We start from the raw sequence: 22,042 nt of genomic DNA, 5'->3' as shown, positions 1-22,042 counted from the left end.
GAACCTGAGCTTGCGCCTGGGAGGTACGGGAACCAAAACAGGGGATACACAGCAAAGGAGACAGACATGCGGATACAAGAGATAGAAACACAATCGAAAGCAAAGTCGCTAAAACTCGCTCTACCAGCGTCAGCGCCGTCGCGGGGGAAGCACCAAAACGCAAACCAAAGAGAAGCCCAAAGCGGCGCCAGACCCGGGTGTCACAAGCCCGCTCGGGAATTGGGGGGGGGGGGGGGAAGGGGGAAGAGAAACGTATAATACCTCGCTAACTTGGACACTTTAAACACCGTAGAGTCCAGTGTGTACGGAGTACTTCGTACCTCAGAGGTCTGATGACCCGGACAAGCAGAAAAACAAGAGCGAGACCAAGCTTTTTTGCAACCAGAGGGTTCTGAGCAGCACCAAAAAGCTTCCCTTTCTACCTAACCCCTGTACCACACCACCACCACCACCACCACCACCAAGAACGCCCGGCTGCCTACATGGTACCTAACCCAGATCAGAGCACAAAAGTCAAAGTCGGGATTGGGTACGTCCAGAGTATAATATCGTGTCAGACCGCACCACCCGTTCCCCTCCTTCCCCTTCCTCCCGTCCTTTTGAACCTGAATCTTGGCTTTATTCTTATCCTTCTCGTCATCCTCTTGAACTGCTCTTGTGCTCCCTTCCATAACACGACATAACGACGACGACGGTTGTGTTTCCACTGGTGCTCGGATAGTGTGTACTCGACTTACATCCCACCTCCACGGATAACCTGGATCCCTTCCTCAGATCACCGCCGATCATCCAACCAACCGATACTCTCTCACCTACTCGGTACACCGGTTTAACTTTCTATTACCGGCTCGTCGGAAACAGTCACAGCTTAAAATAGGGAATCGAAAGAAGAAAAAAAGTCCAGCAAAAAGACATCTAGTGTCTTCTTTTTATTTGGAAAAAAGTAATCCAGGATATTCATCCCCCCCTACTGGGTAGTTGAATATGTACATTCAAAAAAATATGGCTCGTCCCAGCATCATCGTCTCCATGCTTGTCCTCTCGCTCTCCGGAACCGCGTTCGGCAGACCGAGCTTCTTCGGCAAACAGCAACAACACGACGCAATGACGGATTGCGCGCGCGTCGATGCCCCGACCTCCTTGACCTGGCTTTTGCAAGATCAACCCTTCGAACAGGAGGATCCGTCCGCCTTTTTCTACGTCAACCAAGATATTGACGCGTCAGGTAGGACTTCTTCTTTTTTTGGTGCTTTTTTTGAAATTTCTTGTCTTTTTTGGGTTGGCAACTATGCCTCTCTGGTGTATAGTTTCCCTGACAAAGGAGATTCTCAATGAATGAATGAATGTACTCAAACGGTTCTCTTTTATAGGAAACAAGGCGAACAGAGTCGCACAACTCGTCACCTTTGGCGGCGTCCAGGGACAACAGGAATCGACAGAGTGCCGCCTCCTCTTCACCATGCCCGAGGACTCGGAGAGCTGGGAGCTGATCCAGCGCGAGGGCGCCACCACGATGCGCGTCTTCCGCGTCCCCAGCTACGAAGGGGACGATTCCGTACGACAGAAGCAGAATCTTCTGGGCACCGTCCTGGTCAAGCCTGGAACGCAGTCCATCGACCTCGGCCAGTGCGACGGCAGCGGTAGTTTCGTTTTCGAGCTTGCCGACGCGGGACGCAGTCGCGTCGCTTTCCGCCAGGCATCGAAGCCGAAAGACGGCTTTGGGGTCTTCATGGCTCATGGATGCCCGGTCCCTAGAAGGACCGAGTCCGAGGACTTGTGAAGAGGAAGAGGTGATTTCGAATGACGAGTTGAAGAATTAGAATTTTGGTGTGTGTCTTTGATGAGTTTGGTTTTCCGCCGAACTAGACGGGCACCCTCCACCCGTGGAGGTTGGCGATGTTCACGGTCCCTCTAAAACACCTGCGCGGTGTAAGGCATCCGTTCTCGGCGGAAAGGTGGTTGTGGTATCCGCATGTCGCGACGGGAATGGCCACGGCTTGGTTCTGGGGCGACCTCCATCACCAACGGCACAAGTAGAAAGTTATCCAGCTCCCTGCTGGCCGTGGTGTGAGGACATCTACGCTCGCCGACGGCAGCCCGATGGCTGTGGAACGAACATTGCCGGAAACCGAACTGGCGCTCTTCGTTACGAAGCTTATTAGCCGGGATGCGCAGTTGAGGGTTCTTGATGCGTGTGTCCAGCTTGCTCGACTTCATCTTGCGCAGGTGCGAGGTGAACTCGGTTGCGAAGTCGGGAAAGCGCTCAAACATTTCCTGAAACCTTTCGAGCCCGCCATCGTCCTTCACGATCGATGACGAACCTCCAGCAACGGACCAGGCCACCATCGCTACGGTCCACCTCCGAATTCGCATCGAAGACTCGGCATCGCACTGGCCGTAAACGTATTGGACGAAGCGAGGTGTGACATCCCAGTCGCAGCGGAGGTAGATGTCTTGCAAGGCATCAATCGCAAGATCTTGCAGGTGATGCAGATCGAGCCGAGCAGCGAAGATGTGAAGGCGAACCAGAGCCCAGTGAAGTCGTTGGCACGGTACGCCAGGGGCATCACTGACGAGAGTGATCATCTCGTCGAGGTGTCTGCGGAAGCCGTCTCTTTGATGCAGCCAAACTACGAAGAGCTCGAACATGGAGGCGGATTCGTTGGGAAGGCGGATAGTCGACTTTTGTTGCGGTAACCATACCGGCACTGGTGTCTGGTTCGGCGTCACCTTGACGCCGGCTGGTGTAGCGTCCAGCTGATCCTCGAAGAAAGGGGCAGCGTTGCTGAGCTTCTGCTTGTTGATACGGAACTCCTTCATCTTCTCGCCTCGACCGACGAATACGCGCGCTAGGTTATCATCTTCGTGTGATGATCTGTGAAAGAGAAGATTAGATCAGGTTGAGGGACATTGACGTATTGCAGGAGACGTACATATTAGACGCTGATGGTCTGTGGAAGATGCCCTGTGGTCTAGTCATGGGTGCCATTGTGAAGATAGTGTTCCAGCACTTGGTATAAGAGCCAGCTCTGGATGAGAAAGTAAAGTAGATGAAAGTACTAAAGAATTTGAAGAATCCAGAAAACCCAGAGCACACGAATAATGAAAGGCCGTTGACTTCGTTTGTTACTTTCACTCTCCCAGAGAGCTTGAGAAGAGAAAAGAGAGAGCACACCAGAACTAGTCCTAGATGGATCTGAGGACGCTCTTCATTATCAATTGCTCCAAGTCTGGATGCAACTTTGGCAGGGTAGAGGCGCCGCAGATATGGGGAACTACACGGTCACACACGAGCTTCCCTAACACCATGGCCCCTGTGTCGTCTGCCAAGTGCAGTGTATGAATAAGCTTATACGTGATAATCGATGTTAAGCCAGTTTCAGAAAGGAGGGTATAAGGGTGTGGCTGGCTTGGTGCTCAGCCGGGGCTTTGCTGGGGCTTGTCGGGAGTTGCTGGGACTCTTGCTGCATCCTCAGCTTAACAGAACGCTGATATGGGGCAGCGATTCACGTCAAAGACGAGATGATGCTGCTTGGGATGGTAGGGGTGTTGGTTTCAAACGTCATTGTCAAACGCACTGAGTGCATTGGTGTGGGAGTCGTGCCGCGCGAAGTGCTCCCTCAACTGCCTCAGGCGACAGGGTTGTTGGCTGTGTTCTCGTGGGACACGGCTGTAGCGGAAGCTTGGGGCATCTTAGCCGTGGCTGATATAGGACCGGGGTGCGGTGCTTGGATGCAGTTCTTGACGTTCCCGCCGAGCCCTGTCATGAACTGTCTCGTCTGTGCAGGCGATCTCCTGCTCCCACCTGGTTCGGAGTTGCAATCAAAGGTTTGGCGAGATTTTTTTTTGGTAAGTCAAGGTGCTCGATAATCTCTCAATCTACCCTCAGACAGTGCAACGATGGTTTCTTGATCTCCTATTTCTGGTGGCGTCGTCCTTTTTTTATATACACGGCAAAAAAAGGCAGTTCAACTGATGCCTTGGGATGAGCGTCTTGTGTCGGATGAAAACATGAGGCGTCTTGAATCGTCGTTTCCTTGTCGGTTGTGGCCAGTAAACAAGCTAGACAAGCCCACAAGAAGGATCATGCTTCGGTGCCACCCACTATCCCGGACTGTCGCGCGGGGAATACTCGCTCTGGCAGGCTCATCGCGATTGCTTAAACCTGTTGAACTCGGCTAGTGATCATGGCTGAAGGCATCGCCAGCCAGCGTCATTGCGAAGGGGGACACTTCAATGCTCTAAAGCACTAGCTCTCGTAGCTGGCATTGACGGCATTCCAAGCTCGAGGAATCAAAAGATGACTGCGCCGCCGCGTTGTTGCATTCCAAGACCCAAGTGTCCGTCTGATGCTGCTTGGATCGTCGAGGCAGTGCAACGCGGGCGGGAAAATCCTGCTGCTCATGGAGGAGAAAGACGGGATGCTAAGGTCCGGGCACCTATATCGCTACCATGGGACGTTTGGTTTCAGTCGTGGAGTTGAGAGTCTGGAAGAGGTTATGGAAAAAGTGAAGGCCCGTATAATACGAGGTGCAGAGTCGGAGACTTGAAACTGGGTCTCGGCCGGATTCGACGCTAGGCGACCCGCGAAAAAGAGTCTAAAAAGTCTCCTTGAGCCCGCTGCCCTTGGTAAGGGGGCCAAGGAGGCTTGCTTGGTCGAGCACAGGGCATATTGTGGCCGGGCCGGGCGGCAGCGTTGGAGGCGGTGCCCATTGAAAAGCCCGGTCATTCTCAACCTGCAATATCGGCGCGTGCTGGCTCCGATGTACGGGTATGGAGAGGTGGGGTTGGCGGTAGGGGTTTGAGAACTCGAGATTCGAGAATGAGACCCCGACCCGTAACAAGAGGAAGAACCGGGAGCCAGGGTTGTTTGCTGGGAAGGTTTTGCGCGGATTTTTCTGCGTGCTCCATGCTTCCAGTCTCCTACTCCAGTGTGCTCCAACCTGCTCCAGTGAAAAGAGTCTATTGTGTAGAGGCAGGCCGTAGACCCCGTTGGCAGTCGGTGCCATTCGTGCCAGTCACCCAGAGGTCCCAGACTGACTAACGGGATCCTGGATCTTTTTTTGCCGCCGATCACGCCATTGCGGACTGCCCCAGAATCGAAAAATGCGTTTATGGCGGCCGTGTGAAGGCCCCACGCCGCTCTGATGTTAGCGGATGAGCAGTGTTGGTGATCACGAAAGAGTCGACGTCGGAAGCTTCAACTGCTTCCACGACTATCAAGCGAGCGACATGACTGTTGGTCCAGACTGGCATAGTCTGTCTTGAATCTTGGTGCATCGAGGGAGGCCATTATAAGAAGCGGTGACGAGTGGCGGCTGATTCACTATTGGCTACCGTTGTCGAGAAAAAAGAAACAATGCGAGAGCTAGAACGGCTTCGAGGCGGTCTCGACGTTTGACCTGCAATTGCCGTCATGGCCTCAGTTGAAGGAGGAAAGGCTCGTCCAATCGAGGGAGACAGTTGACGCGTGAGAGTGAGACATTGATTGACAGAAGCAGACGACTCAGGAATGCAACCTGCATCAGTTTCTCAACAGAGCAAGACAAGGTGACAACTCAGCGCAGCTAGTGAAGCCGCGAGAGTCAAGAAGGGGTCGTCAACAACGGTGAGGATGTCCATGGAATCCGAGGCGGAGGTTCCTGAAGCGCGCAGAGCTCAACACGCTTGAGTAAGGTCACCCTAGCACGTCTCCGACAAGCAGCTTCAAGCAAGGGGAAGAAAAAAAAGGTGCGGCGGCTCCAGTAAGGCGGTGGATTGAGCAAATGAAAAGAGAAGCTAGCGACAGAAATGGGACCAGGCAAGCTCGAGTGGGTTACTTTCGTACCTGAGGCAAAGCGTCGAGCGCGCACGTGCCGCGGGCAGCATCGAGCACGATAAGCCCAAGGCGTTACTTGTAAGGTAAGAAGATGAGAAAACGTTCTTTCCCTCAGGCTCGAATTCCTATACGTACCTACGAATATTCTCAACTTCTCACGACAGATAGGCAGGCACGCAGGCTGGAGGTGCATTCCCCGACTGCCCACACCGCCCTTCCATATCGAGGCAGGTCCCCTGCGTTCCTGCCGCACTCAAGTAGGATTCATCCAATAGGGAAACGTCTGCCCCTCCTTCTTGAGTTTCCTTTCCTCGCAGGTTCCCGTCTGTTGTTTTGACTTTGGGTTGCTACCTATTCTCACATTTGCCAAACTCGTCATGCACATGGACAATCTCAAGTTGCCTTTTGCCCTGCCCTAAAGCGCCTACCTTACCTTAGGCAATGTTGGAGTTGTCGTGTCATGCATCAACAGGCACGTACAGCCAGTAGTCTCAGATTCTAGACCATTCGGGCCATTATCCTCAGGCACACCGACGCAGTGGGTGAACAAGCGAGGGAGGCACGGCACGTCACGTCAGCTTGCAAAATGGAAGGCAGAAGAAGATGATAATCATTCAACGCAACGCAAAGTGACGGTGACAACTCGGGTCCATCTTACTGTGTACGTTGCCTCTCAGGTGTGGAACTGAGGGGCACTAACAGAGAACAATGGGTGGCTCGTGTGTTTCCGCCGGGAACTCCCAGTCAAAAACGATAGCTACTGATAGCTCACGGTAGGGTAGTGACATTGTTCAATTGTTGTACCCCGCCATCAGCAGCCCAGAAATGTTTCTTGCTTGGGTGGATGCGTCCAAAGACCTTTCCCCAATCGAGTCTCCAGCTTCACGCCACGCTGCATTCTCAGGGCGTGTCAGAGGGCAGTATCTCAAGGGCAATCTGCGACAACCCCTCCTTCCCTTCCAAAACTACCCCACCTTAACGCTAAGGGACCATGGTGGGAAAAGAATTCTCGCCTCATTTTTTTTTCTTTCCTGGGCAAGCACCAGGCATACGCAATGGAGGGGTAGGTAGGAACGACCATGATACCACCATTGACCGTACTAGGAAGAGGAGGGAGGAGCTTAGGAACTTAGGAAGGAAGGAAATCGAGGGAGAGGCATAAGCAGAAAATTCGTAAACCAAGCAGATAGAGACAAAATCACCGGGTCAATGGCTGGTCGTAGGGTATCCGTAGTGTACCTTATGTCTCCGTAAGGTCTCCGTATGGTGGGAAAAGGGAAATGGGAAATCCCAAAGGGAACCAAAGGGAAACAGAAGATCCAAAGCCGACTTCGCTCTCAATTGACTGGACCCGGGACCCGTCACCCCAGCCACTGAGCTTCCATTGCTGTGCTGTTGCTCCCCTCCTCATCTTCCGCGTACCTTCGCACGCAATTGCCCAATTCACCGACCGACTCGGCCACCTACCTGGTAGAGTTTTTTTTTTTTTTTCTCACCCTCCTCGCCTGTCCGTCCGACTACTTCTATTAACCCCTCCTCCGCCTTCTTCCCATCCGTTTCACTCTTCCCTTCTTCCTCCTCCCCTCCTCAACCGACCTGTCTTCCAAATTCTTTCTTCCTTACCTTGCTTCTTGTCGGCGAGGTAATTTTACACAACGCACATTTCAGTCACATTTGAATACTTTGCACAGACAAGCAACAGCATTCAAGATGGTTCAGTCATCGGTCCTTGGTTTCCCCCGCATGGGTGTGAACCGTGACCTCAAGAAGGCCAACGAGGCCTACTGGGGCGGCAAGCTCTCCCGCGATGAGCTCCTCGCTGAGGGCAAGAGACTTCGTCTTGCTCACTGGCAGATCCAGAAGGATGCCGGTGTCGACATCATCCCCAGCAACGACTTTGCTCACTACGACCACGTCCTCGACCACATTCAGCTCTTCAACGTACGTGACTCACGTCCCCCCCCTCCCCCCTCCATCCATGACCAATACCACATAGAATCACAAGCTTACGAAACAAACAGGCTGTCCCTCCCCGTTATGCCGAGACCAAGCTCGAGCCCATTGACGAGTACTTCGCCATGGGCCGTGGCCACCAGAAGGATGGCATCGACGTTCCCTCTCTGGTAAGCCCCGCCCCCGCCCCCGCTCAAACAATTGAGCTGTTGGCAAAAACCGACACAGAAAAAAATCCAAAAAAGCTTGGACCATGTGCTAATGGGTCCATCAACAGGAAATGGTCAAGTGGTTTGACTCCAACTACCACTACGTTAAGCCTACCCTTCAGGATGGCCAGACCTTCAAGCTCGCTTCCGACCCCAAGCCCGTTCGCGAGTTCAACGAGGCCAAGGCCGCTGGCATCACCACCCGCCCCGTCCTTCTCGGACCCGTCTCCTTCCTCCACCTCGGCAAGCCCGACCGTGGCCAGTCCGTTGACCCCATCTCCCTCCTCGACAAGCTCGTCCCCGTCTACGTCGAGCTCCTGAAGCAGCTCAAGGCTGCCGGTGCCGAGACCGTCCAGATTGACGAGCCTATCCTGGTCTACGACCTTCCCCAGAAGTCCAAGGACGCCTTCAAGCCCGCCTACGAGCAGCTTGTTGGTGCTGGCCTCCCCAACCTTGTCCTGGCCACCTACTTCGGTGACATCGTCCACAACTTCGATGTTCTCCCCGCTATCAGCAATGTCTACGGTCTCCACGTCGACCTTGTCCGCAACCCCGAGCAGCTCGGCCCCGTCCTCGAGAAGCTCGGCCCCAAGCAGATCTTCTCTGCCGGTGTCGTCGACGGCCGTAACATCTGGAAGACCAACTTCCAGCGTGCCATTGACACCGTCAAGCAGGCCATCGCCAAGGTTGGCGAGGACCGTGTCATCGTCTCCACCTCCAGCTCCCTCCTCCACACCCCCCACACTCTCGCCTCCGAGAAGAAGCTCCCCGAGGAGGTCTACCGCTGGTTCTCCTTCGCCTCCGAGAAGGCCTCTGAGGTTGCCACCATTGCCAAGGCCATCACCGATGCTGCCTCTGTCCAGGCCAAGCTCGATGAGAACGCCAAGGACATCCAGTCCCGCGCCACCTCAGCCCGCACCAACGACCCCAACGTCAAGAAGCGCCAGTCTGAGGTCACTGAGGCCATGCACAACCGCAAGTCTGAGTTCCCTACCCGTATTGAGGCTCAGCGCAAGCACCTGAAGCTTCCCCTCTTCCCCACCACCACCATCGGCTCCTTCCCCCAGACCAAGGAGATCCGTATCCAGCGCAACAAGTTCACCAAGGGCGAGATCACTGCCCAGGAGTACGAGAAGTTCATCGAGAAGGAGATTGAGGAGACCATCAAGATCCAGAACGAGCTTGACCTGGACGTCCTCGTCCACGGTGAGCCCGAGCGTAACGACATGGTTCAGTACTTCGGTGAGCGCATGGACGGTTACGTCTTCACCACCCACGCCTGGGTCCAGTCTTACGGCTCTCGCTGCGTCCGTCCCCCCATCGTTGTTGGTGATATCTCTCGCCGCAACAACGAGCCCATGACCGTCAAGGAGTCCAAGTACGCCGCTGCCAACTCTGCTCGCCCCATGAAGGGCATGCTTACTGGCCCCATCACCTGCTTGCGCTGGTCTTTCCCCCGTGACGACGTTCACCAGTCCGTCCAGGCCCAGCAGCTTGCTCTGGCCCTCCGTGACGAGGTCGTCGACCTTGAGGCCGCTGGCATCTACGTCATCCAGGTCGATGAGCCCGCCCTCCGTGAGGGTCTCCCCCTCCGCACCGGCTCCGAGCGTGAGGCTTACCTCAAGTGGGCCGTCGACTCCTTCAAGCTGTCGACCGCCGGTGTTGAGGACTCCACCCAGATCCACTCCCACTTCTGCTACTCCGAGTTCCAGGACTTCTTCCACGCCATTGCCGCGCTGGATGCCGATGTCCTGTCCATCGAGAACAGCAAGTCTGACGCCAAGCTCCTCCGTGTCTTCGAGGACAAGGCCTACCCCCGCCACATTGGACCTGGTGTCTACGACATCCACTCCCCCCGTGTTCCCTCAGAGGAGGAGATCAAGACCCGCATCGAGGAGATGCTTAACAACGGTCTTCGCCCTGAGCAGCTCTGGATTAACCCCGACTGCGGTCTGAAGACCCGCCAGTGGGCTGAGACCAAGGCCGCCCTGGTCAACATGGTCAACGCTGCCAAGTACTTCCGCCAGAAGTACTCCAACTAAGTTTGGGCAGTTGATGCGGTGTACATGAGTGTGATTTAGGTGTTGGGTGGGATCGATAAGTCTTTTCAACAGACAATGACGTGGCAATACCCGCGGGGATGACCGGAAAAACAGGGGAAGGTTACGGGCAAATTCAACATAGGCGTTCTTTTTTCAACACATCTCCACGGCGTTTTGCAAGCGGGTTTGGGACTCAGGGAAAAGTAAGGAATTCAACAGATACCGCTTTCAGGGATGGGTCCTGAACGGATATAGACTCAAAGAGCCCCTTAACGGGCCATGGTCTAATGTAGTATGTTCATGAATACATGAAATTGCAAGGTTCAAACACTTGGTCTCGTCGCACTCTCGTGTTTGGTGATTGTGTAAGACAGCAGAAGGAATGTGGTACAATTGAAGCCATTCCAACGGATGAACACTGTGCTACCGAGTTTTGGGGTCGTTGACCGGTTGGTGGGTGACATGAGCAAGGGACGTCGGTTTTACCTACAGGCATAAGCATTCGGATGCGACCTGGGGCGCCGTACTCGGTCGCGTGTCCTAGTCAATAGTGACACTTAACCAAGTTGAAACCCCCGCTGCCGGGTGAGCTAGTCTTTGCAGAAGGCTTCGAGAAAGAAACGGCGCTTCATTAACTAGAAACTCGGTTCGCAACTTGGCGAGGACCGGTAAAGGGAGAGGAATAGAGGGGTAGGTAGGTTGGACCATTGGGGTGGTGTTGGACGGCTGCCGATTCGGTGCCACGGAGAGGAAGGCGGGGGGGGGGGGGGGGGGGGGGGGGGGGGGGGGGGGGGGGGGGGGGGGGGGGGGGGGGGGGGGGGGGGGGGGGGGGGGGGGGGGGGGGGGGGGGGGGGGGGGGGGGGGGGGGGGGGGGGGGGGGGGTGGGCAAGTCGGAATGACGCCACTCGGGGTGGACCCACTCCGAACAGAGGCCGTTTTCAATTCAAACTTATTCCCGTTCAACAGGAAGGAGCGAGGTAAGGACCTGCAGAGTGCAACAGGACTGACGCATGGCATTCTGCAATTACTCAGCAAGCATAAGATGGCTTCATTGAGGAAAGAGCAATCTACCTACTAAATTTCAATCGCCGTTCAGAAGGTGGGCTTTAGGGCGTCTTGATAGGGCGTTTCGTCGGATAAGGTAGGAAGCACCGCAGGCTTTGAGATGGACGCACTTTAGACCGCGCTGATAAATCGACTTTGTTGCTAAACGTATTGCTTCGATAGACACCCCCACTGTCCTGGAGCATTGAGCCTAGAGATAGAGGTTTCGATCCAATAGCCGTTTGATTTGTTGCTCGCCATGCTCCATTTCGCCTTCTAGATGCCGAGGTGTTTGTTACCAACCGACCTTACCCTGCCCACTACCCGCATCGACAGCTTTACAAATCAGGACAAGTCTCACTCGACTGCTGTGACGACACGGAATATAGGTTCCCGGGGTTCGATCCGGCGCTTTTAGCCTTGTAGATAAAACCCCTTGACGACCCTTCTCAGATCTATCTTCCTGCCCGCTTGCCTGTCAACAGTTCATCAACTCGAAACCACTGGCCAAACGTCCCACCCCCTCCGCTTCAAACGAAGCATCGCCAGAAAACGCCGCAAAACACGGCACCTTATCCCCGCATAATCACCCTCGTCTCTGGTCTCCTCTACGCAGGCAAAAGAACATTAACCCCCCGGACGACAACCATGACCGGCACCGCCAACAAGGCCGCCCCAGGCGTGCCGTTTTACACCCCGGCCCAGGAGCCCCCCGCCGGCACCCCCGTCGACGCCCCCGCCGCCCCGACGCTCTTCCAACCCCTCCAGATCCGCGACCTGACCCTCAACAACCGCATCTGGGTCTCGCCCATGTGCCAGTACTCCGCGGACAATGGCCACATGACGGACTACCACCTCGTCCACCTGGGCCAGTTCGCCCTGCACGGCGCGGCGCTGACCATCATCGAGGCCACGGGTGTCGAGGCCCGCGGCCGCATCTCCCCCGAGGACGTCGGTTTGTGGCAGGACTCCCAGGTCGCGCCGCTGAAGCGCGTGGTTGATTTTATTCACTCGCAGAACCAGGCTGTGGGTATTCAGCTTGCTCACGCCGGTCGCAAGGCGAGCACGTTGGCGCCGTGGATTACGGAGACCAAGGGCAAAGCTCTTGCGCTGGAGAGCGAGGGCGGGTGGCCCGATGACTGTGTTGCGCCGAGCTCGATTCCGTTTACCGAAGGATGGGCTACGCCGCGGGAGTTGACTCTCGAGGAAATTCAGGGTGTGGTGAAAGCCTTTGCTGAGTCTGCTAAGAGGGCTGTCGAGGCGGGTGTCGATGTCATTGAGATTCACGGCGCGCACGGCTACCTGATTACGCAGTTCCTCTCTCCTCTGACCAACGTAAGTTCTGACCCCCTCTTGACCCTCCCATAATGATACAATGCGTCGCAGAAAATCCTAACATAACTCCAGCAACGCACCGACAAGTACGGTGGCAGCTTCGAGAACCGCACCCGCATCCTCTTCGAAGTCATCAAGGCCGTCCGCGACGTCATCCCATCCGGCATGCCGCTCTTCCTGCGCATCTCGGCGACAGAATGGATGGAGTACGACGGCAAGCCCTCGTGGGTGGTAGAGGACTCCATCAAGCTCGCCAAGCTCCTCCCCGAAGCCGGCGTCGACTTGCTGGACGTCTCCTCCGGCGGCAACAACGAGGCGCAAAAGATTGAGATCTCGCCGTATTACCAGGTCAGCATCGCGGGCAAGATCCGCGAGGCGCTGGCCGCGGAGGGTAAGAAGCTGTTCATCGGCGCCGTGGGCATGATTTCGAGTGGCGAGATGGCGCGGAGCATCGTGCAGGCCCGGGGCTCTGGTTCTGCGGAGGCGAATGGGCATAACGGTGTTGATCAGGGCAACGCGGCGACGTTGGAGGTTGACGAGGAGCATGGGCAGGTGACGCAGGCGGACGCGGTGTTTGTGGCGAGGCAGTTTTTGCGGGAGCCGAATTTCGTGTACAAGATTGCGGACGAGATTGGGGTGAGGATCAAGTGGGCGAATCAGTACCACCGGGCGCCGCGGAGGAAGCATTGACTACATGGTCGGAAGAAGGAGGGCGCGAGGCTCTGATACGAAAAGGAGATGGTGATGATGATGCAAGTGGGTGTAGAAAAGAGACGAAGATGAAGCGATAGTAGTCTGCGTAGAACCCAGATGAAGACAGACAGATAGATCACAACCTCGGGGTGGAAAGAGAAGCATCCAGTAGATGGATGCTGAGTGTCAAAGATGGCCAGACTTTTCAGAGTCCTGGAATAGATTTTGAGTAATGTATATGTTTCCACGTGCTTGACTCTGACACGTCTGATGAATCTTGGGCCCATCTCCCTCTGACATTTTTATCCTAGCGGTTGATAAACAGATTACCCGTGCGAGGGAGATTCGACACGTGGATAGAATCTTGTTAGAGTATTAAGAAGTCGGAGTTGATTTGATCTACTTGATCAGAGTGGCGGGCATTTTGAGACGACCTTGTTCCGACGGCTAATGGCGACGAAAAAATCATCTCTGTTGATACAGTGACTATTTCTGGCATAAGAACCTCTTTTCGTCAAGATATCATATCGTACGTTCATCTTCTTTCACGGGTTATCATATTGCCTTTGTTCGGTTACGAATACGTGACTAATGATCGTCCGTATTTAATAAAGACGACTAGTATAAATATATCTTATTTATTCTTATAGCTCTTTAATTTCAGCATGTGTTTACTCATCTCGCCTACACGATTCATTAACGAATACGTTGACGAGAACCGCTTATGCCTAATAGAGAGGAGAGGGTGTAGCTAAGTGAACAACCAGGTACATTATGTAAGAGGCTTTCTCCCTTTGGTCACCAGGGGAATCAAAAATAATCAGGAGGCCCATTCGTGGATGGTCACATCGCAGACGCGATTGTGGCACTCTCGGTATCTGAGCCGTCGGTGGTTCCGATCTGGACTCAAAATTATGTGATAGTCTAGGACGTTGTATGATGGACTCTGGTACCTTCCTTATGCCCGGCAATTGAAGAAGCATTGTCTCCAATGAGTTGTGGCTGGCTTTTACGTTCGCTCGTTGACCAATAGGCTTTTTCTTGTATAGTTACTTGGCCCACACCTCTGGCTTCTCATTATCTTGACTCCTTGGTAGGAGAGCCGATTGATAGCCTGGACGAGATGAGCAAAACATGGCAAGAACGTATCTAACGTCACGGAGGGGGTCAGGTAGTTGGAGACTGAAGCTCACCACCACGATTACAGTAGCGGAACTTGAAGTGCACTACGGAGTATTTGAGACTCTATTGTATTTGATATCTGAAAACAACTTAGAACTCTGGCAATATCGTGCCAACCTTGTGCTTCGCCGCCAACTCGAGAATGACCTTGCCCAGAGACAAGTCCATGATGCCAATACCGACACTCTTGTACACAATCAACCCTTTCTCAAGCCACTCCCGCAGCAACCCCGCCTCACCCTCATCCGCCTTGCGAAGCTTATCAGTAAACTCACCCACCTCGACAATCTTCTCAGCGGGGATCTTGGCCTCCACCAGCTCGCCAGCCTCCAAGAAACACGCCTCGCGACTGTCCACGAAGATGACGCCGTCCTTCTTGGCCCCGCCTTCCGTAGAAGTGAAGGCTCCGAGGGACGTGTCAACAACAGCGCGGAGGAAATCCGGGTCGAGCTCCTTCATGTTGAGCTTGTACGATCCGATGGCCGAGATGTACCGCGTCTTGGCCGAGCCGCGCTCCGAGGTCAACCACTCGGCCGGGAATATGCGCTGCGTAGACGGCGTGGTGCAGAAGATGACGTCGCTTTCCTCGACGGCGGATCGCAGTTCGGCGTTGCCTGACGCGCTGTCCGGTGTCGCTTCGATGACGGTGAAGGTCACCGAGTCGGTGTTGCCCACTCCGCTGGCCTTGCTCATGGCCTGGAGCCGCTGAATGAGCTTCGCCGGGCGCTCCTTTGAGCGGTTCACGATGGTGATGGTCTTGATGTCCTGCCCGCGGAGGACGAGTGCTAGTCGAAGATGCCACAGCGCCTGCTTACCTGCGCCAAAGACTACGATGTTTGCCGTCGCCTGGCGGTACCTGTACAGCAGGATAGAGCCGAGCGAGGTGCGGAACGCCGTGAGTTCTTCGGCGTTGATGATCCCTACAGCTTTTCCGGTGCCGTCGCAGATCGTGAGGACGCAGCGGAGGTCGGTGGTCGCAGAGTTGGGCGGCGGGAGGCCCACGATCTTGACGGACATGCCGCCTTCCATTGTGGCCGGCATGAAGAGGCCGGTGGTGCCGTCGGGCCTGACGACCGCGGCGCGGTGGGGCTGGTACTGCGCTTCGGGGCCGACGGAGTAGGAGAGGAATGCGTCGGTGAGAACGTCTGACATGAGAGCCACGTCTTCTGGGCCGAAGCCCTGGAAGAGCTGCTTCACGTTGTTGTCTGACAAGACTGTGAAGGCCATGTTGGTTGCGGATGCGATGAACTGTCAATGAGTGATGGCTTGAGAATTCGAGAAGAGAGTAACTCTTTCTGATGGTCCTCTGTTCGAACGAAATCTCTGAACTATTTCCTGTTAGAAAGAAAGAACTGAAAAGGCCTTGGGTGAAGTGGTACGAGTCTCGGTGCGGACGGAAGTAAGCCGGTGACGCTCCGATAGTTTTGTACTGTGGGGATCCCGATCGGTCCCCTGTCTCCGTGGCCCGATCTCGGATGCCTCGCCTCGGCGCCTCGGCGTGGCCCCCTTTCGGGATGACTTGCCGGTTCGAATGAATAAGGTAAGCCGCTTCTGCCCGCAAGTTGCAGCATCGCGTTCAATGCGAAAAGTCTGTGAAAATAAGCACCATCGGACAAACCATCCGACGTAATCATTCCCTCGTCTTTGCGTCTCGAGAATAGTCACTCAGGCGTTTCTTAATGTCTTGCTGTCGAACTCTCCGTCATGCAAGCCACCCGATGAGGCAAAAAGCCACAGGAGTGCATGTGAGTTACACAACAACGGTTTTCGATCAGGCCGTCTTTCCAGTAACAGAACAGGGAGCTGCCAAGCCTATAAACTACGCCGAGCTCTTGACAGAAGAGGGCAACACTTCGCTGTATGTAGGGCATCGTCATAGTCAGGTCATTTTATATCTCATCGAATCAAGCTGGCTTCAAGCCGCACTTGCTTCGCCGTGCCGGCAGGTGGGGGTATCATTCGGAGCCGACTTGCGCCAGGGCCGATGCAAGATGGACGATCAGTTGACAGGCTTAGGCTGGCTGGCATTGACATCTTGCATCGTGTCGGTTATCGCAGACCCCCTTCCCTCGCGCGTTACTCACGAGTTCCTGCCCAAGAGAAGGAATAAAGGAGCTCTTCGGCAGGATATTGCGAGGTTGTTTGAGAGCTCAGCAAAGATGGCTGTGTTTATTCCGGCAGCAGTCAGGTTGTATTAAGATATGCTGGCTTCAACGGAAGAAATCAAATGTGAGTTGGGCATTCTCTATTCAATGGGCCAGGTGCCTTCTGTTACATTGAGACTTCGAGTCAGGAATGTGTGAAGTTCCTCGGCGTCAAGTATGTTGGACGAAGCAAAATCTCATACTAGAACACCGAAGTGTAGTTCGGCCGCTTTGAGAGTTCTTTGGCAGATGAAACGAACGTCCCTATGTTGAGCCCAATGATCGGACCACTAATTACTGCCCATTCAACCCTCCCACACCCTCACGTTGATGAGGGGGGAACAATACGCGACCACCACACCATCTCGCAAAGCGTCAGAAAAAGCTGCCTTTGCCTAACACTCCGCCGATGGTACGGAGATATAGCTATCCTCCACCGGTTCGGGGGAATGAAATTGTCAGCAGATTAGCATTTGTCACATCCGCCGTCCGCCTTCTGATGATATCTGACTGTACAATCGCTCCGGAGAAGGCATCCAAAAGCCGGCGCCGAAACAGTAAGCAAAAGCAGCCGTGCCCTCGCCGCCCATCCGGCGGCGCAGCAAAGAGAAACGGCGGACTTCCAGAGACCAAGGTTCAAGAAAAAGTCGGGGGACCGCGAGGTCTTCGGCAGGTTTTTGGCCCCCAACCCCACCAAAATCTCAGAGAAGATATCCGCCTTCTGTGTCACCGTGCCATGGTTTGCAAGTTCATCCCCGCCCGTTGCGGACTTGAGGCGGGCCAAGACGCGGACAATGGACGAAGAGCGAAAACGGGCGAGCAGCAGGGATGCCGCTTCTCGGGGCCCGGGACAACGCCATATGCCCGCTCATCTGCCCGTTCGAACCAGAGAGCGCAGAGGTGCATAGGCGGGACTGCGCGTGCGTGTTGTCGCTTCTGAGACAATCTCTGCACTCTTGGAAACAATGGAAACACTACTGCGGTGCAACGTCCAACGTCGAAGCATGGCAACGTCGTGCATATCCGTGTCGCTGTATGTCAACTTGTCAAGAGAAAAAAAACCTGTCAGTGCCTCGAAAAGTTCTTGGACGGTCGACTAACATCTTAGACTGACTTCATACCCCGGCAAACGCTGCCGGTCCAGATCCCCGTGCCAAGATGAACTTGGTGGCCCACAGACCATTGACTCCAGTAACTCAACTTGAGCCCCAGTGCCCCAGAATTGTCAGTGTCATAGAGTTTACGAGTCTCGGAGCCGAACTGCCCTCTTCAGAAAGAGACGACTTGTCATGACACTCATCGTAAAACCATGGGGGGCAACAGTAACACGATGCGGGAAGGATCAGGCATACCCGTTTCTCACCCGCCCCTCCCTGCAACACGTCGACTGCCGACAGGTTCCCTGGCGGGAACGACATGGCCTTCCAAGCCTCTTCTCGTCCTCAAAAAGAGTGGACGAATAATAAGTTCCGACGAGTAAGGTTGGCTTCCCAGTGGTAGATTGTAGATGGGCACTAGTCGATCACCCATGCCGGGGAACTATGACGCGCGGCGGGCCGTGGTCGCTGGCGCTGATATTAGCCTGCCTCGCATTCGTGTGAGTGCGTAGCGAAGATGGCCCTCTCGCGTACTGACAGGCGCGGAGGTTGCCCATTCACCATTGTACATTGAGCGTCTCGTTGCATTATGCAAGACGGTCTCTTGACGGCTCCGCGTGGGGAGGGAGGGGGAAGGGGGAAAAAGAAAGAACCTGCGCCTTGTTTGAAGTTTTGCCTGCCAATGGCCTGGCCTGCGGATACCATGCACTGCCAATGACCGGTAAGTGTATAGTAAACATTGTGACGTTGTAATCTGTAGGGATTTGAGGGCCATACTGTCATGTCGTACTCCCATACTTTGGAGTCCATATCGATGAAGACGGTCCGAGTGGCATATAAGAATCCCCACTGCCCTCCGCGTTTGAGACCTTGAGAAGACTCTATCACCATACTCTACTACTATTCTTGCAGAAATCTCCTATAGAAAGCAGCGGCTAAAACCGATTCGTTCTCGGCAGGTTGCGTGCCGACGTCTCTTCTCTTCTAGACACACAACATAGAAACAGCGCACCCAAGATGCTGTCAGATATTCAACCCGGGAGCTCCAGGCTCTCGCCTTTTATCCTATGGCCTCTAGTAGTAATCTCACTCGTAAGTCGACATATCCTTGAGTATGCTAATCTCATAGCCTATCTTTTCCTCTACCACCACAGAGTTGAGCAGGTTCCTAACAGTCTCAGGTTGTCATCGGCCTCCTCCTTCAAATCATCTACAACGTAACATTCCACCCTCTCTGCAAATACCCAGGCCCCAAATTATGGGCCGCTACCCGTATCCCCTACGCATTGATGGGCGCCCGCGGCCAGACGCACAAGGAGATTCTCGCTCTCCATCAGTACTACGATGCCGAGATCATACGCGTCTCGCCTAACGAGCTCTCCTTCCAGCACCCAGACGCGATGAAGGAGATTATGGGCCACCGCAAGGGCAAGACCGAAGAGAACGCCAAAGACCCGGACTTCACCGACAAGAACCACATGGACATCATCTCGGCCAACCGCGAGGACCACTCCCGCTACCGCCGCATCCTGTCGAACGGCTTCTCCGCCAAGAGCATGCAGGAGCAGCAGCCTATCATCAAGAGCTACATTGACCTCCTGATCGAGCGACTCCACGGTATCTGCAGCAAGGGCCCTGTTGATGTCGTGGCGTGGTACAACTACACCACCTTTGACATTATTGGTGATCTCGCTTTTGGACAGTCTTTCGGATGCCTTGACAAGTCTGACTACCACCCCTGGGTCAAGCTGATTTTCACCAACATCAAGATGATTTGTTATGTCAACATTGCCAGGGGCTTCAAGGTCCTTGAACCTATCCTCAAGGCCTTTATCCCCAAGGAAGTCATGAAGAAAGGCATGTCTCACAGGTTGTTCGTCCGTGAAAAGGTCGACCAGAGAGTATCTCTCGGCACATCGCGGCCTGACTTTGCGGAAACCATGCTGAAGAAGGGAGCTCAGGTGAGTGCATACTCCATTAATTGTCTCTGGATACATACCTTGGCACAGACGAGCAAGCGATTCCACCTTATTCGGTTCTCGAAAGCTGACCCGACATCTTCTAGCCAATGAACATGCCAGAGATGTACGAGAACGCAAATGTTCTCATCGTCGCCGGCTCCGAGACAACAGCGACAGCCCTGTCTGGCTGCACATACCTCCTTCTCACCAACCCGGACAAGCTGGCTAAGCTGCAAAAGGAGATCAGGACCTCGTTCCAGAACGAAGATGAGATTGACCTCCTCAGCACCGCCAAGCTCGAGTACCTCCACGCCGTCCTCGAGGAGACTCTGCGGTCTTACCCTCCTGTTCCCGTCGCTCTGCCGCGTATCACGCCGCCCTCCGGACAAGAGATTCTTGGGCAATGGATCCCTGGAAATGTGCGTTCCCAGAAGCACCCTCCTCCTTTCCCCTCCTCAACCAAGCTAACACCCACATCTCCCCTCCAGACCACAATCGGCGTCGCTCATTGGGCCCTCTACCACAACGAAAAGATATTCTCTAAGCCTTTTGAATTCCACCCGGAGCGCTGGCTCGGAGACCCGGCCTTCGCCGAAGACCACCTCGAGGCCCTCAAGCCCTTCCACATCGGGCCCCGCAACTGCCTGGGCATGAACCTCGCCTACGCGGAGATGAAGATGATTCTCGCCAAGGTCATGTGGAACTTTGACCTCCAGCTGGCTGCTCAGAGCAAAAATTGGATCGACCACGACGTCTACCTTCTCTACAACAAGCCGCCACTGATGGTGCACTTGACGCCGGCGGTTAAGGCTGCAGAGTAAGCGGGGGCGAAGGATGGTTGATGGGTGCGTGATTTTGTGTGTGGCATTTGGAAGCCTTGCTTTTTCCTTTTACCTTGTTGAAGGCCCAAGACATGGTGTTTGGTTTGGAGGCTGTTTTGGGTCGGTTAAACTCAGATATAGACCAGGTCAAGTAGCAAACTACTTTCCTTCTTTCGGGTCTTTCCAACGTAATATGTGACAGATGATCTCAGTAGCTACAAGTTGTTTCCACTTACCTTACGTTTCTCTGCCTTCTTAGAAAAAGGCCAGATATTGTGCCGGAGCCCTCTCATGGACCAGACGCATCGTCTGGGACTTTCAGGAGTTCGCACCGCATTGTTTATAAAGACCTTCACCCTGGAGAGAACTCATAGCCCTGGCATAAAGTCCGGAAGAAGCACGACCAGAGGTATGCAAGACGGCTGAAAGTCGATAAATCGTAACTGAATACTGCCACCTCTTCCTTCCATACCTGAGTAATCTACAAGATGCAATACCCCGAAAGTCACGGAGTACTTAATACACCAATGGGCTTTGCCCTTGGACAGAGAATATCATCAAGGTGATGGAAGATCTGAAGTCTGAAGCCTGAGGGCCAAAACTGGTCGCGGTTATCCTCATCGCCGCGTCTCAGTGGAATATTTGAATTCCGTTACTTTGCGCCAGCGAAACATCACATGCCGGGAGTTGGTGCATGCTAGTGAAGCTCGCTCCCAACATGAATAGTCTTATCAGAACGACATCGTTCAACCTTAAGGATACGCCCAATTGATACAAGATATCTACCGCACCGTCTCAAAGACACTGTACCAATTACTTGATAGTAGACTGCCATTTATTCTAACCATATTAAGCTGTGAAGTTGCCAGGCCTATGGGGAGCAATCTCCTGCCCAAAAACATTTCGTGGACTTTGCCGGAGACCTTGAACTTGATCTCATCACAATCACACGGCCGCTTCGAAGGAGTGCGATCAACAAACTGCATGCATACAGTGAAAATCTAGGCCGAGACAACCAATGGCCAAAAGGTCGAAATGCCTCAGACTTATATGATAGATTTGTCGATGCTGTCTACCACCAATTAAAGCTCACTTCGAGAAGCGGTCTGCGCGCCATCAGTGCTTGGCTTGCTTCAGCCGCTGCCGGTACCCCGCAACGCGACGCATGCGACAGGACGGCCCGTCCCGTATCCAAAAAGAGCTTCAAGCTGGAGGAATTGCTGCTTCCTAGATCCTCTATACGTTGGAATGCCCTTATTTCTCGAGCCTCTCCCGTTTCTTCCACGAGTGGCTGAGCTGATGTGAGACGGGTCTCACTTCTCTGGCAGGAGGAAAACTTCTATCTACGTTAACCCCTCGTCCCCTTCACCCTTGCGGCCGGCAGTTGAGAAAACTGGTAAGTCGGGATATATTCTCTCATAGTATGTTGATATACAGTATCTCCCGGGGGCAGACATGCAAATACCACGTTATCGTCTTGAGGCTACATTAAACCTAGCCCTGGATCAGTTCATTCGCCTGTGTACAACCAGAGATTATGAATCATCTGCGATGGAGGATCTAGAAGAGGAAAAAAAGGCAGGCCGAGGAGTCAAGGCGTGTTTTGTGAGAAGAGCCTGGGTCCTCAACAGCCAGGAGCAGAGCAAGGGAATGGCTACTGACCGCCACTCGTTTCTCAGCTCACATCGCCTGTTCCAGGTCATATCTTCTAGGCCTCTTCACTTGCCCAAACACGGCAAATTC

The 22,042-nt window shown here is 54.2% G+C and overlaps 9 protein-coding genes across 9 annotated transcripts; 6 read left to right on the top strand and 3 right to left on the bottom strand.

Moving 5' to 3' along the window:
* Positions 1–984: 984 nt before the first annotated feature.
* CTAM01_00544 (uncharacterized protein) lies at positions 985–1,780 on the top strand (the record flags this gene model as incomplete). Its single annotated transcript, XM_060516595.1, has 2 exons — positions 985–1,225; positions 1,371–1,780. 2 exons carry the CDS (start codon positions 985–987, stop codon positions 1,778–1,780), a joined length of 651 nt encoding a protein of 216 aa, XP_060389221.1.
* A 131-nt stretch (positions 1,781–1,911) lies between these two features.
* On the bottom strand, positions 1,912–2,989 carry CTAM01_00543 (uncharacterized protein; the record flags this gene model as incomplete). The annotated part of the gene is made up of 2 exons (XM_060516594.1): positions 1,912–2,875; positions 2,934–2,989. The coding sequence occupies 2 exons, from the start codon at positions 2,987–2,989 to the stop codon at positions 1,912–1,914; spliced, it is 1,020 nt and encodes a 339-aa protein (XP_060389220.1).
* A 1,609-nt stretch (positions 2,990–4,598) lies between these two features.
* On the bottom strand, positions 4,599–5,009 carry CTAM01_00542 (uncharacterized protein; the record flags this gene model as incomplete). Its single annotated transcript, XM_060516593.1, has 1 exon — positions 4,599–5,009. One exon carries the CDS (start codon positions 5,007–5,009, stop codon positions 4,599–4,601), a length of 411 nt encoding a protein of 136 aa, XP_060389219.1.
* Positions 5,010–7,528: 2,519 nt separating this feature from the next.
* CTAM01_00541 (5-methyltetrahydropteroyltriglutamate-homocysteine S-methyltransferase) lies at positions 7,529–10,022 on the top strand (the record flags this gene model as incomplete). Its single annotated transcript, XM_060516592.1, has 3 exons — positions 7,529–7,759; positions 7,840–7,941; positions 8,049–10,022. 3 exons carry the CDS (start codon positions 7,529–7,531, stop codon positions 10,020–10,022), a joined length of 2,307 nt encoding a protein of 768 aa, XP_060389218.1.
* Positions 10,023–11,714: 1,692 nt separating this feature from the next.
* CTAM01_00540 (NADH:flavin oxidoreductase/NADH oxidase) lies at positions 11,715–13,091 on the top strand (the record flags this gene model as incomplete). Its single annotated transcript, XM_060516591.1, has 2 exons — positions 11,715–12,401; positions 12,474–13,091. 2 exons carry the CDS (start codon positions 11,715–11,717, stop codon positions 13,089–13,091), a joined length of 1,305 nt encoding a protein of 434 aa, XP_060389217.1.
* Positions 13,092–14,366: 1,275 nt separating this feature from the next.
* Positions 14,367–15,503, bottom strand: CTAM01_00539 (shikimate/quinate 5-dehydrogenase; the record flags this gene model as incomplete). Its single annotated transcript, XM_060516590.1, has 1 exon — positions 14,367–15,503. One exon carries the CDS (start codon positions 15,501–15,503, stop codon positions 14,367–14,369), a length of 1,137 nt encoding a protein of 378 aa, XP_060389216.1.
* A 452-nt stretch (positions 15,504–15,955) lies between these two features.
* Positions 15,956–16,474, top strand: CTAM01_00538 (uncharacterized protein; the record flags this gene model as incomplete). Its single annotated transcript, XM_060516589.1, has 1 exon — positions 15,956–16,474. The coding sequence occupies one exon, from the start codon at positions 15,956–15,958 to the stop codon at positions 16,472–16,474; it is 519 nt and encodes a 172-aa protein (XP_060389215.1).
* Positions 16,475–16,829: 355 nt separating this feature from the next.
* Positions 16,830–17,360, top strand: CTAM01_00537 (uncharacterized protein; the record flags this gene model as incomplete). The annotated part of the gene is made up of 1 exon (XM_060516588.1): positions 16,830–17,360. One exon carries the CDS (start codon positions 16,830–16,832, stop codon positions 17,358–17,360), a length of 531 nt encoding a protein of 176 aa, XP_060389214.1.
* Positions 17,361–18,534: 1,174 nt separating this feature from the next.
* Positions 18,535–20,299, top strand: CTAM01_00536 (cytochrome P450; the record flags this gene model as incomplete). Its single annotated transcript, XM_060516587.1, has 4 exons — positions 18,535–18,609; positions 18,699–19,478; positions 19,583–19,897; positions 19,967–20,299. The coding sequence occupies 4 exons, from the start codon at positions 18,535–18,537 to the stop codon at positions 20,297–20,299; spliced, it is 1,503 nt and encodes a 500-aa protein (XP_060389213.1).
* Positions 20,300–22,042: the final 1,743 nt, after the last annotated feature.

This window comes from Colletotrichum tamarilloi, assembly GCF_030869305.1.
Source record: "Colletotrichum tamarilloi strain Tom-12 chromosome Unknown Scaffold_1.1, whole genome shotgun sequence".
In the NCBI taxonomy this organism is placed as follows: Eukaryota; Fungi; Ascomycota; class Sordariomycetes; order Glomerellales; family Glomerellaceae; genus Colletotrichum; species Colletotrichum tamarilloi.
The sequence above is the reverse complement of the archived record's forward strand: the minus strand, read 5'-3'. Positions and strand labels throughout refer to the sequence as shown.